The sequence below is a fragment of the Bombina bombina genome, chromosome 2, assembly GCF_027579735.1.
Source record: "Bombina bombina isolate aBomBom1 chromosome 2, aBomBom1.pri, whole genome shotgun sequence".
NCBI classification, from domain to species: domain Eukaryota; kingdom Metazoa; phylum Chordata; class Amphibia; order Anura; family Bombinatoridae; genus Bombina; species Bombina bombina.
In genome coordinates, this window is record NC_069500.1 from 1037147297 (window position 1) to 1037162556 (window position 15260).

General features: G+C 38.5%; 1 protein-coding gene and 1 long non-coding RNA gene across 2 annotated transcripts in view; one reads left to right on the forward strand and one right to left on the reverse strand.

The window, feature by feature from the left end:
* Positions 1 to 2064, reverse strand: part of LOC128650010 (uncharacterized) — a 46981-nt gene extending 44917 nt beyond the window's left edge. The window contains exon 1 of the long non-coding RNA XR_008400712.1: positions 1854 to 2064. This is a non-coding gene — a long non-coding RNA (uncharacterized LOC128650010). The remainder of the gene's footprint in view (positions 1 to 1853) is intronic.
* Positions 2065 to 2069: 5 nt separating this feature from the next.
* Positions 2070 to 15260, forward strand: part of LOC128650009 (uncharacterized) — a 57675-nt gene continuing 44484 nt past the window's right edge. The window contains exon 1 of the mRNA XM_053703637.1: positions 2070 to 2232. Within this exon, the coding sequence (XP_053559612.1) occupies positions 2186 to 2232 (47 nt within the window). The 5' untranslated portion in view covers positions 2070 to 2185. The remainder of the gene's footprint in view (positions 2233 to 15260) is intronic.

The window sequence follows — 15260 nt, forward strand, 5'->3', positions numbered from 1 at the left end:
TAAGCACATAGTTAAAGTAATCTCCAGAACAGCATTGTGCTGCTGACAACAGGCATATGTGTGCAGTAACCAATTATTAGCTAGCTCACAGTAGTACATTGCTGCTCCTGAGCCTACCTGGGGATTCTTTTTTAACAAAGGATATCAAGAGAGCAATGTAAATTTGATAATAGAAAAATCTCTTAAAAATTGCATGCTCTATCTGAACTCATTTTGACTTTTGTGTTTGACTTTAGGAAGCCAAACTTCTCGCTGCTGAACCCTTTTTTTTACTTACACCTGCGTGGATTCCACCAATAGTGCTGTGTGAGTTTTCCTTCAGCCAGTATATTCCTTTTCCAAGGCACTTGCTGATTGTAACAAGAAGTTTATCTAAGATAATGTTTGTTGAATATCAATAATGTTTTTCTTGATAAAATTATAAATGTATAATATTTGTATTTAATTAGTAAATACACAATTTTGTGGAATGACACATCAGATATGTTTGAATTATATTATGTTTAAATTGCATTTATATTGTTTTTGTTAAAATACAAGGTGCACATTGTCTTCATTTGCTGTGTAAAACAAAACACAAGAGAAAAAACTTGCAGTAATAAGTTAGAGCATTGTATTTATGAACTATTGCTTGCAGCGAGCTGAGTTTTACCTGCAAAATAATTGTAAACATAAAAAGTCAGCTCTGGACTGGCAATGCATTAAACATCTATAAGTAACAACCAAACAACAACTATGTTCATTTCATGATTAGCGGTTATAGTGCAATAATACAATACTCTGATACATAAAGCATTGTATGTCTGCACTTTTGTGTTATTTTGCAACATTAAACACAGTGAAATAGCTATTTAGTCATTAATTCACAACAGAGGAAATAATAAAACTGTCTTAATAGCCTAAGGAAATGTAGGTTACAACATGGCAGCAACCATGGGTATTGCATCATTTTTTAGAATGAATGGGCAAAAAATACAATCCCACAAGCATAATCATATAAGTGACAGGTGAGAGTTACTTATTATACAATCAAGTAAATATTTAGGTTTGAATCAAATTAGCAAAATTCCAGGGGGGCATTTCCCGCCCCCCCCCCCCTCCCTCCAAATAACCATGACACTTCCCATTACTTTATGGGGACTACAATTTAGAAATTTCTTTAATATTTAAATATCAAATCAAATTGAAACAAATCAGCATGTTTTGTATTTATAGTTTAGCCTAATCTTTGTTCTGAAATTATCAATACTATTTTACATATATGTAGTGTCTATTGTTCTTTTGTTTAAAAGTGGATAATTAAATTCCTCTTGGGAAAAAATAATTGATGAGCTTTTCTACCTGTTGTTGGAGTATAGGAAATATAGCAGTCATCTTGTTACTAAGAAAATTAGCCCTTTTATCTCTCTCTGGATTATTATGGATTATTTGTTGTAACATTTACATATGGTAACTCATAAATATTTAATACTCAGCTGCAAGAAATGCTTTCCTAAGTGAGCCAGTGTTAGACACAAATGTCTGTGCATGTTACACTTACTAAAAGCCTGTCTCCTCCAGGAGCACAAATGAGCTTCTTTCTGATAATAAAACAAATATGTTAAACAATGTGAAACAACAATATCATTACTGAGTTGTAGGTTCATTCCTTACTAAACACTCTGCCGTTAGTTACTGTTTGTATTCACTCTCTTGCATCCTTGTTGACCCCCTGCCCTGCATCAGTTGCTATGTTATTAACTCCCGTGGAGATGAGTGTACAACACTAAACTGTCAGCACCAGTCCTGGGCAATGCTCTTTCCCCCTGCTGCCGCACCTGCTAAACTAACAGTAAGGAAGCCCCAGGACTCACCTCAGAAGACAGTTACAGGGCTCCTTTCTCTTGCAAGCATGGTTTATGTTTAAGTGCAGCATCAAGCTATGATGATAAAATAATCAGTGCTAAGGATTTCAAGTTTCTGTACTAAGAAAAAAAAAAAGGTCTACAGCTTGCAGGGAATGATCCAGACAGCCTCTCAGCCGTTTCTCAGACTCACAAAGCTGACCGGTGCCTCAGTAGTAAGTGAACGGCACCAGCTAAGGGTGAGCAGTGACAGGGCTGGCATATCTGGAGGTGGGACTGGCACATGGCACGCTGAGACCACGCCCATATCTGCTGAGGCTGCAGGAACTGTTTCGGGTGGCATGGGCTGCTACAGCATGGGAGAAATCTTCCAGGCAGTGGAAAATAGGTGAGTAGTTCCTACAGTCATATAACAAGTACTAACTAATAAAAACTCCTATTATTATACTTAGCACTTACTTTACACTCAGTGCTGAACATGTGCAATGTGAATACAAATGCTGCAGAACGATTTGTATGAAGCGATAAGTAGTTCACTTGTAATGACAACAGGGGATCTGCTGTTTTAACTGATCTCATTTGCAACAAACAAAACAAAAAATCCTATGAAATGTATGTGAAAAAGTATAATTCCTATGTTATCCTGTAGCAGTGATTCTATACATTTATATAAATCAGCTGCCTTGGATAACTAAGGAAATATATAGGAGGTTATTTTTAGTGACTGTAGATTACATTATATGCAATTGTTCTTTACCAGCTATTCTCTATATTTGGCTTCCATAAAGAAATACAAGCTCTGGGCTGTATCTAGTAACCATATGAGATTTATTTCCAGTTAACTCTGGCTCAAACAGTACAGTGCAGAAAATTATGTACAGATGTTTTACCATAAACTGAAATACTTCAGACACAGTTGAGATTTGAGGGCTGTTAGGCTTTGAGACTATGTGACAAAAACACCCAGCCAATTTGTATTAATTGCAGAAACAATATAAGCTCTTGGTACACTGCTAATTCCTTATTTTACTGTATTTTTGCAGATGGAATTGGTGCTGGTTAGTGAAAAACATAGTTGCAAAAGGGACAAATGCAAAAGTTTTTTATTATAATAAAGCTATAGATGTAGAGAGGCTTGCAGCAAATTAATTAACTGTATAAAGTGGATTAATGCCTCTTACTGAGACTAACAGGCAGATTTGACAATTGTTTCTTTGTTGTTTTTCATTTAGTTCAAACGGGGCTATTTTAGACAGACATTCAACAGTAAATAAATGATTAGCCTGAGAATAATTTGTAGATGTATTTGGTAAAGACATATATTAGTTTAAATATTGAAGAAATATGTTTAAAGTTTTAGTTTCAATAAAGTACTTTTTTCTATAAAATAATGGAAGCCACCATGTTGAAACCTTAATTTTTTTAATTTGATCTATCCTTCTGAGTCAGGACAATTAAGTTTAGATATATAAATTGCGCCAACAGTGGTTGTGGTTGGAATGTGACAATGTTAATGTAATTCTATTAATCAGGGATTACAGTCCATTTAACATTGCTATGTTCTGCAAAGCTTCCACAAAGCAATTTTTTGCACACTTTATATTTCCCTAATTGTCCTCAGCAGAAGCTTCTAGATAAGGGAAATCTAAGTGTTAACATGGAGGTGCCCATTACTTTATAGAAACTCCAGGGAATTACCAAGACCAGAATTTTCCAAATTAAATTATAAATAGGACAAAATATTAGCCAAAAAATGCATATGTTTTGTGAGTATAGTGATACCATTTATCCAGTGGCGTATTTAGTTTTTGTGCTGCCCTAGGCAGTAATAATTCTGCTGCCCCTCCAGTTTTAGGCCATTTTTGGCCACAATATTTTTTGCTCAGGGAGTAACATGTTTTTGTAATTTTATGGCATTTCTCAAGTTAATGTTTACCAGGGCTTGCAAAACACTTGCATACACACATGCACTGGCACACACACACATAGTGAAAGACACATACACGCACAGAGTTATGCACATACACACTAACTCACACACCCACACACATATCTATCTATTGCTGCAATATATATAAAATAAAACAAACAGGTTTCTTGAAACAATACTTCCCCAAACATAATACTAAGTGCTGAAAGCCAACAAAACTAAAGGCAATAGCTAGTTGAATAATTAGAGAAGGTTCAGAGTCACCACTTTAATCTGTAAGATCCATGGGTAGTTTTGTATTATCCCCCCCCCCCTCCTAGAATGTAAGCTTGTTGGACAAAATCACCCATTATATACCTGTATAATACTTCTAAAATAATCGTAAGCTTCTTATAAATATAGCCACAAAAACTGTGCTGCCCCTCTCCTCCAATCTGCTGCCCTATGCAAGTGCCTTGTTTGCCTAGACCAAAATACGCCCCTGCATTCATCCCTAAAATGTACATATTTTATAAGTCTTTCTGTTTTCCTTCCCTTGCCCTATTTTACCTAGTCAGCCCCAGCTAACTCAAGGTTCAAATGAGAATATCAGATATATTATATATACATGTTAGGCTTAGGATTTCTGCATTGCTATAAGGATAATAGATATATCATATAATTAACCCTTTTATAGAGAGGTAATGCTTCCCTCTTGCTTAAGACAATGTGGGTCTACTTTGTGACTTATAAGTTGGCCTCAGATGAGCATATATTCTAATATGTTAGAGCATCAATTTTACTTTATACTTTATAGTATAGGTACAACTCTACTATGCCATAATTGGTTGCCTAAATTATTCCCAAATGTAAATATTCTCTTAGCCTTAAATGCAGTGTAGTGCATGCTTTAGTATAGTACAAGTAGATTGACGTGCTTATGTTGTAATCCTTCTACAGTTATACAGTGGATGTTTGAGTTAAAATTTGTCATTCTATACTATATTTTGGGTCCAAGAGTGACCTTTGTAGCCTTTGCCCCCTAATAACCAAATCAAATAACAGAAATGATAAAGTAAATCAAAACATGTTACCAAATACAACACAAATAAAACTTCCCTTAAAGGGACAGTAAACTTAAAAATAATGTTATATAATTCTACACATAGTGCAGAATTATATAACATTATCTTCGCGGCAGCTTTCTAAATCAAAAGCATTGAGAGATTTTTGCTATCAAAGTTCGACTTACCTGGTCTCCTTTCCAGGCTCTTCTGATCAGGTCTTGGTTTTCAAAAGCACTTCACGGGCGCACTGTCTAATCACAGCACACCCGATCGCGCCATTGAACTGAATGTAGCTCGCTCCCTCTTTTATTTTACAATTATATTTTGAGTGGTCCAAAAGAGGCTGTTGAAACTCATTAGGGGATAGTTTATGTTTGCAGATATCTCTCTAATTTATGGGGCATTTTTACATAAATAAATTAAAAAAAAGAGTCTAGTTTTTGTTTTTGTTCCATCTATTGCAATCATTGCATTTTCATGAGGTCCAAGAGATTCCTAAAGTGTTAAAGGGACATTGTACACTAGATTTTTCTTTGCATAAATGTTTTGTAGATGATCCATTTATATAGCCCATACAGGCATATTTTTTTTGTTGTAAAAAATGTATACTTTTGCTTATTTTTAAATAACATTGTGCTGATTTTCAGACTCCTAGCCAAGCCCCAAAGCTTTAGAAGTAGACTGTGTGTTGTCTACCTACTCCAGCTTGCTCCTGTTTGTGTAAAGGGTATTTTCATATGCAGGGGAGTGGGGAGTGTCTGCCTGTTTTGCTTTCCAGCCCATTTCAGTGGGTGTCCCAGCCTAACTTCTTTAACAGAGCCAAACTGGGAGCTTCTAAGTAATTTTCTAAAAAAAATTATACTGGATTTTTATATCAGTATCTGTGCATATTATTCTTTATAGTAGTGTCTATTACATGCAGTTATATAAAAATTGGTGTCCCTTTTTAGTGTGAAGGTTTATAGTTCAATTGGGATACTGCATGAATATATTTCTTTACTGAAATTCTCACTTTAGATCATTTTCTGTATCTCTGATAATTGTGCTAAAAATTACCACTTTCTTGATTGATATGGAGGTAATTAGGTATTATATATTGCAATGCAATTTTATCTATGTTATTCCTATGCCTTGATTTAAACCTCAATACAAAAAGGACAAAATAAATAATGAAAGTGTAATGTAAATATTTTTTTGTTTTTCTTTTTTTTTTATGCAAAATTAAACGTTTTCTCACAATATCAAAATAAGGAATCTCCTTTAAGCAATCATTGGCCACTTATACCTGACATATTAAATTCATGGCTTAGCAACTTGTAGCAGATATGCATAGTTTGTAATTTGTCAATTTAATATGTTAACTTTTCCTCCTGTCTTTATAGGTACTCTACATGCATCAACATACACATCAAAATGGTATTTTACTATGTATTTCAATTTATGGGATGTTTGTTTCTATTAAATAGATGTTCCGTTTCTGTTTTTTGTATTCATGCTGGTAGATGTGTATTTTTGACCCACAATAGGGATGTGAATGTTTACGAGTGAACAATCTGAGCCTAGAGATCAGTTGTACACAAACATGCAGTTCCTGTTAAAAAAAAATTAAAAAATAATAATAATTGTTAACAAGTTTCTTTGCTGCTCTTTCAAATGCATACCATAATTTTTTAAACCATTATTTTAAATGACTGTCCTTTAGTTATCTGCACATAATAGGTTAAGTTATTGACCCATATTGATCTGCCCCTGTATATGAAGCTAATATCCATTTTGTTACCTGACCATAATAGTTGCTTTAGGTTTTCCTTGACATGCAATCATTTCCATAATACATTGTTGAAAGCCTAATGCTATCAGTCACTCAACCAAAATCTGCAGGAAGAATTAGTACGGCTGGATTCAAAATGAATCAGTGCTGAATTCAGTTTGCATTTATTGTGGATATTTTGTCAGATTTGTCACCAGGGCAGTGCTTGTTTACATCCCTTGTGTATTTTGTCATGAAACTTACCAAAAGATCTAACTGGGGCTTGTTGTAGAACATAAAACTTGTGGTTGCAAAAAACAGGAACTTATGGGTGCAGAGGTATATATTATGGACCTCGTCATCTTTCACTACATATTATTACCTTTTAATCCCCTCCATTAGCCCTTTATACAACATTATACAATGCTTTATACAACATTAGGCCTGTAAAAAAAAGGTATCAAAAATATGTGCATAATTTCTGCTGCATATAAACCATTACTGGTTACAACTGTGAGAAGTGTGCAGCTAAGCATGTTGCTGGCTTAAACAATCAGACATGTAAAGAATGTATTTCTTTACACAACACTTTGGTGCAAAAACTAAAAAGCATTTTTGAACTATTAATAAATATATCACTTTAAAAATATTTTTTGTTTGTTATTTCACTTTAGACTGGTCCATGTTTAGAGAAGTATTTTTTTAAATAAAAAAAAATGAATAGCCTTCAGACTTAAAGGGACAGTCAATGTATTGTTTAAAAAGATAAATAATCCCTTTATCACCCATTCCCTAGTTTTGCACAGCCGACATGGTTATATTAATATACTTTTAACCTCTGAGATTACCTTGTATCTAAGCCTCTTCAGACAGTCACCTGATCACCTTACTTTTTATTTATTATCTATTGACTTGCATTTTAGCTGTGTTGTGCACAACCCACGGGCGTGAGCACAATGTTATCTATATGGCCCACATGAACTAGCAGTCTCCTAATGTGAAAAGCAAATAATAAACAGAATTTATGCTTACCTGATAAATTACTTTCTCTTGCGGTGTATCCAGTCCACGGATTCATCCTTTACTTGTGGGATATTCTCATTCCCTACAGGAAGTAGCAAAGAGAGCACACAGCAAAGCTGTCCATATAGCTCCCCCTCTAGCTCCACCCCCCAGTCATTCGACCAAAGGTTAGGAAGAAAAAAGGAGAAACCATAGGGTGCAGTGGTGACTGTAGTTTAAACAAAAAATGTTTACCTGACTCAAATGCCAGGGCGGGCCGTGGACTGGATACATCGCAAGAGAAAGTAATTTATCAGGTAAGCATAAATTCTGTTTTCTCTTGCAAGGTGTATCCAGTCCACGGATTCATCCTTTACTTGTGGGATACCAATACCAAAGCTTTAGGACACGGATGAAGGGAGGGAACAAGACAGGTACCTTAAATGGAAGGCACCACTGCTTGCAAAACCTTTCTCCCAAAAATAGCCTCCGAAGAAGCAAAAGTATTGAATTTGTAAAATTTGGCAAAAGTATGCAGTGAAGACCAAGTCGCTGCCTTACAAATCTGTTCAACAGAAGCCTCATTTTTGAAAGCCCATGTGGAAGCCACTGCTCTGGTAGAATGAGCAGTAATTCTTTCAGGAGGCTGCTGGCGAGCAGTCTCATAGGCCAAATGGATGATGCTTTTCAGCCAAAAGGAAAGAGAGGTAGCAGTCGCTTTCTGACCTCTCCTCTTACCAGAATAGATAACAAACAAGGAAGATGTTTGTCTGAAATCCTTAGTTGCTTGTAAATAGAACTTTAAAGCATGAACTACATCAAGATTGTGTAAAAGACGTTCCTTCTTCGAAGATGGATTAGGACACAGAGAAGGAACAACTATTTCCTGGTTAATATTCTTGTTAGAAACCACTTTAGTAAGAAAACCAGGCTTGGTACGCAAAACTACCTTATCTGCGTGGAACCCCAGGTAAGGTGAATCACACTGTAAGGCAGATAATTCTGAAACTCTTCGATTCAAACTCCATGGCGGAGCCACAGGTTTATAGACAGGCTTGATTCTAACTAAAGCCTGAGCAAACGCTTGAACGTCTGGTACCTCTGCCAGACGCTTGTGTAACAGGATAGACAAAGCAGATATTTGTCCTTTTAAGGAACTAGCTGACAATCCTTTCTCCAATCCTTCTTGGAGAAAAGACAATATCCTGGGAATCCTAACCTTACTCCATGAGTAACCCTTGGATTCACACCAACAAAGATATTTTCGCCATATCTTATGGTAGATTTTCGTGGTGACAGGCTTTCTAGCCTGAATCAGAGTATCTATAACTGACTCAGAGAACCCACGCTTTGATAGAATTAAGCGTTCAATCTCCAAGCAGTCAGACGTAGAGAAACTAAATTTGGATGCTTGAACGGACCCTGTATCAGAAGATCCTGCCTCATTGGCAATGTCCATGGTGGAACAGATGACATGTCCACTAGGTCTGCATACCAAGTCCTGCGTGGCCACGCAGGAGCTATCAGAATCACTGAAGCCTTCTCCTGCTTGATTCTGGCAACCAGACGCGGGAGGAGAGGAAACAGTGGAAAGACATAAGCCAGATTGAAGGACCAAGGCGCTGCTAGAGCATCTATCAATACCGCCTTGGGATCCCGGGACCTGGACCCATAGAGAGGAAGTTTGGTGTTCTAACAGGACGCCATCAGATCCAACTCTGGAATGCCCCATAGCTGAGTCAGCTGGGCAAATACCTCCGGATGGAGTTCCCACTCCCCCGGGTGAAAAGTCTGACGACTTAGAAAATCCACCTCCTAGTTGTCTACTCCTGGGATGTGAATTGCTGAGAGATGGCAGGAGTGATCCGCCGCCCACCTGATTATATTGGTTACTTCCGTCATCGCTATGGAACTCTTTGTTCCCCCCTGATGATTGACGTAAGCTACAGTCGTGATGTTGTCCGACTGAAATCTGATGAATTTGGCCGCAGCTAGTTGAGGCCATGCCTGAAGAGCGTTGAATATCGCCCTCAGTTCCAGAATGTTTATCGGGAGAAGAGTTTCTTCCCGAGACCATAAGCCCTGAGCTTTCAGGGAGTCCCAGACCGCACCCCAGCCTAACAGACTGGCGTCGGTCATTACAATGATCCACTCTGGCCTGCGGAAACATATTCCCTGAGACAGGTGATCCTGAGACAACCACCAGAGAAGAGAATCTCTGGTCTCCTGGTCCAACTAAATTTGAGGAGACAAATCTGCATAATCCCCATTACACTGTTTGTAGCATGCATAGTTGCAGTGGTCTGAGGTGTATCCAAGCAAAAGGGACTATGTCCATTGCCGCAACCATTAGTCCAATTGTCTCCATGCACTGAGCCACAGATGGCCGAGGAATGGAATAAAGAGCTCCGCAAGTACTTAAGAGTTTTAGCTTTCTGACCTCCGTCAGAAATATTTTCATTTCTACCGAGTCTATCAGGGTTCCCAGGAATGGAACTCTTGTGAGGGGGGAGAGAGAACTCTTTTTGATGTTCACCTTCCACCCGTGAGACCTCAGAAAGGCCAATACAATCTCCGTGTGAGACTTGGTTTTTGGAAAGTTGACGCCTGAATTAAGATGTCGTCTAGGTAAGGCGCCACTGCTATGCCCCGCGGTCTTAGAACCGCCAGGAGGGACCCTAGCACCTTTGTGAAAATTCTGGGAGCAGTGGCCAACCCGAAAGGAAGAGCCACAAACTGAAAATGCTTGTCCAGAAAGGCGAACCTAAGAAACTGGTGATGATCTTTGTGGATAGGAGAATTTTGAGATCCAGGATTGGTCTGAAAGTTCCTTCTTTTTTGGGAACCACAAACAGGTTTGAGTAAAACCCCAGTCCTTGTTCTGCAAATGGAACTGGGTGGATCACTCCCATTGTATGTATATCTTCTACACAGCGTAAAAACGCCTCTTTCTTTGTCTGATCTGTAGACAGACGAGAAATGTGGAACCTTCCCCTTGGAGGAGAGTCCTTGAATTCTAGAAGGTATCCCTGGGCTACAATCTCTAATGCCCAAGGATTGTGCACATCTCTTGCCCAAGCCTGAGCGAAGAGAGAGTCTGCCCCCTACTAGATCCGGTCCCGGATCGGGGGCTACCCCTTCATGCTGTCTTGGTGGCAGCTGCAGGCTTTTTGGCCTGTTTACCCTTATTCCAGCCCTGGTAAGGTTTCCAGTTTGCCTTGGGCTGTGAAGCGTTACCCTCTTGCTTTGCAGCCGGAGAGGATGAAGCGGGGCCGTTCCTGAAATTGTGAAAGGAACAAAAAAGAGCATGGCCTTTTCCCCCGGTGATATCTGAAATAATCTCTTTCAATTCAGGCCCGAATAGGGTCTTCCCTTTGAAAGGAATGTTCAAAAGATTGGATTTAGACGACACATCGGCCGACCAGGACTTTAGCCATAGCGCCCTGCGCGCCAAAATGGCAAAACCTGAATTTTTTGCCGCTAACTTAGCTATTTGGAAAGCGGCGTCAGTGATAAAAGAATTAGCTAGCTTTAGAGCCTTAATTCTATCCATAATTTCCTCATATGAGGTCTCCGTCTGGAGCGAGTCTTGCAGGCAATAGGTTGGAGAAGAAAACCTTGTTGAACAAAAATTTTCTTTTTTTTTTTTTTATCCATAGGGTCTTTAAAAGCACAACTGACTTCAATTGGTATGGTTGTGCGTTTAGCTAGTGTAGAAACAGCCCCCTCCACCTTAGGGACCGTCTGCCACGAGTCCCGCATGGGGTCAGATATGGGGAACATTTTCTTAAAAACAGGAGGGGGGACAAAAGGGACACCTGGCCTATCCCACTCCCTAGTAACGATATCCGCAATCCTCTTAGGGACCGGAAACGCATCCGTGTAAACGGGGACTTCTAGGTACTTGTCCATTTTACACAATTTCTCTGGGATCACCAAAGGGTCACAGTCATCCAGAGTAGCTAATACCTCCCTAAGTAAAACACGGAGGTATTCTAGTTTAAATTTAAAAGCCAATGTATCTGAATCTGTCTGAGGAGGAACCCTTCCTGAATCAGAGACTTCTCCCTCAGACATCAAATCCCTCGCTCCCACTTCAGAGCGTTGTGAGGGTATATCGGATACGGCTACCAAAGCGTCAGAATGCTCATAATCTGTTCTTAAAACGGAGCTATCACGCTTTGTAGGTAACACGGGCAGTTTAGATAAGAAAGCTGTAAGAGAATTATCCATGACTGCCGCTAAGTCTTGTAATGTAAAAGGGTTAGACGCACTAGAGGTACTAGGCGTCGCTTGCGCGGGCGTAACTGGTTGTGACACTTGGGGAGAGGCAGACGGGCTACCCTCGTTACCTTCAGTCTGAGAATCATCTTGGGCCACATTCTTAAGTGCAACAATATGATCTTTAAAGTGTATAGACATATCAGTACAAGTGGGACACATTCTGAGAGGGGGTTCCACCATGGCTTCTAAACACATTGAACAAGGATTTTCCTTAGTGTCAGACATGTTTAACAGACTAGTAGAGTACACAAACAGGCTTGGAAATCACTTTAATCAAATAAAAAACACAATTTGAAAAAAACGTTACTGTGCCTTTAAGAGATAAAAAGAGCACACAATTTTACAAAACAGTGAAAAATGCATCAATCTTTCTGAAATTTTCACAGTATGTAGCTAAAGCCTTAATAAGTTTGCACCACAAGTTTCAAAACGATTAACCCCTTAATGCCCAAATCGGAGCAGCCTAAAGCCAACACCCAGTTAAATGACTACAGCACCTTGCCACAGCCTTGCTGTGGCCCTACCTGCCCTTAGGGATCAGATTTGGGGGTATATATCTTCTTTTAGGCCCTCAAACATCAGCAGGACCCTCCATGTGAAAAAGCATGAACTTCTCTGCAATTCTAAGTGCGCATCTGAGGCGTGAAATTAGGCCCCTCCCACTCTACTCTGGAGCTGTGAGGCCTAGTAAATCACTCCTAAGTGACTAAAAAAACAGCCATGTGGTAATAACCCCAGAAAGAACTCAAAAGGGCTTTCAAAGTATCTTGCAAAACGATCTTTCCTTAGCCAAACAATCGATTGCCCTGAATAAGTGTCAACCAGTATATTAGCCCTATTATGTAAGCATTCAATTCCTTACTAAGTCTGTGAACATAGCTTACCCTCCCCTCATGGGGATATTGTCAGTCTCTTCTAGCATTATCTTAGTCTTTTAGTTACAACATGCTAAAATCATTTTCCTCTCAGCAGAAATCTTCATCCCTTTTCTGCTAGAGAGTAAATAGTACAAACCGGTACCATTTAAAATAACAAACTTTTGATTGAAGATAATAAAACTACAATTCTAACACCACATTCACTTTACACTCCCGAGAGAGACCCTAGTGCTTAGAGCCAGCAAAGAGAATGACTGGGGGTGGAGCTAGAGGGGGAGCTATATGGACAGCTTTGCTGTGTGCTCTCTTTGCTACTTCCTGTAGGGAATGAGAATATCCCACAAGTAAAGGATGAATCCGTGGACTGGATACACCTTGCAAGAGAAAAGCATGTGATTAAGAGGCTGTCTATAGTGGCTTAGAAACAGGCAGAAGTTTAGAGTTTGAATGTTATAAAGTTTATTAATATAACAATGTTGGTTGTGCAAAGCTGGGAACGGGGTAGTAAAGGCGTTATCTATCTTTTAAACAATAACAATTTTAGTGTTGACTGTCCCTTTTAAGCCAATATTGGCTCTTCCAAATAAAGCAGGTGGTAGGTAATGTTTAGACTTAGCTGATATTTTATTATATATAGCAGAACAATAGTCATGTCTTTTAATTAGAAGGTGTTTCGTGTTACTTTAACATACTAGTCAACATCTATCACAGATTATATTTATACATGCAAGACCTTTATCCTCACATCCCCAGTTCCTCTGACTGAGTGATCTAAATGCAGAAGAATGAACATTAAAATATTCTCTAGTCAGACTGCTGAGAAGGTTCAGTATAAATACAAGACAAATGAAAAGAAAAAAAAGTGAAAGCAATAGATATAATTTTAATTAAATTAAAATGAGTACAGACAAAATAAATGGCCTGAAAAAATAATGGGGCATATCAGTACTTTTTTTTTTTTCTTGTGATTCTGAAGTGATTTTTTTATAATGATTCATAGTCAAGTTACATCTTGTGTAAAGTGCCACACATACATCTGAGATCACACTTTAAAAAACTGGGAAATGCTTAGCCTTATGCCTTTGTTGAGTAAGTAAGACTTGCTAGAGGTATCGGGGTGTCTCCCTCTTCTATATATACCTTTCCCTTGCACATCTATAAAGTTAGGTAGCATGGACTGAAGTTCAGCTTCATCATGTTGGATTTATTTACATAGATAAAAGAAAACAATGGGGTATATTTACCAATGTGCGAGAGGACATGATACAAAGTAGCGTATCAGGTCTGCTGCACATCGCGGCACATCGATAAATGCCAACAGCATACGCTGTCGAGATTTATCATTGCACCAGCAGTTCTTTTTAGCTGCTGGTGCAATGCCGGCCCCTGCAGATTCGCGGCGGGTGTCAATCAACCCAATCGTATTCGATCGGTTTGATTTCTGTCCGCCGCCTCAGAGCAGGTGGACAAGTTATAGATCAGCGGTCTTTATACCGCTGCTTCATAACTTCTTGATAACTTCTGTTTCCGGCGAGCCTTTTGTGTGATCCTCTCTATACAGCTTGTTTCTTTTTTTTCTGCAGGAGTTTTGCCTCCTGTAAACCTCTATAATGACTGACTATTGTACTCTATCATAATAATAAGAATATCACCTCCTGGTTTCACTCACAGGGGTTTTATAGACTTAGGTTTTACTTTATGACCAACCAATGCCACCACTTGCAAATGCAAGGCTTGAGGTGTCTTTTATTTGCTTTAAATGTATATGTTCTCTATGTAGAGACCTAATAACAGTTTGCTGATTTTCAACAAAATGATTATTTCTTGCAATTCTGAATGGGCACTGCAGAACCTAATGGACAGCATATGCACATGCATCTGCAGTGTGTTTGCCAGGTTTAGGTTGAGCTCAGAAAAGCAAACTGATTATTTATGAAAGGTGAAAGTAACTTCTGCTGGGATTCTCTCATTTTTAAATTTTAACTAAAGAGCAGGCATTTGTCTCTGCTTAAAGGGACAGTCAACACCACAAAGAGATAACACCTTTACTAGATATTCACCAGCTTTGCATAACTAACATTGTTATATTAATATACTTTATAACATTTAAATCTTTAAATTCCTGCCTCTTTTAAGTCACTACAGACAGCCTCTTATCACATGCTTTTTTATAGCTTTTCACAACAGGAGACTGCTAGTTCATGTGGGCCATATAGATAACATTGCACTCACACCCGTGGGTTGTGCCTGACATCTGCACTAATTGGCTAAAATGCAAGTCAATAGATAATAAATAAAAAGTAATGTGATCAGGGGGCTGTCAGAAGATGCTTAGATTATAGATACAAGGTAATCACAGAGGTAAAAGTGTATTAATATAACAGCGTTGGTTGTGCAAAACTGGGGAATGGGTAATAAAAGGGATTATCTATCTTTATAAACAATAACAATTTTGGTGTTGACTGTCCCTTTAACATGCTTTACTTAGAGCAATAATTGTTTGGAAACTACTAAGGATGCCACAAT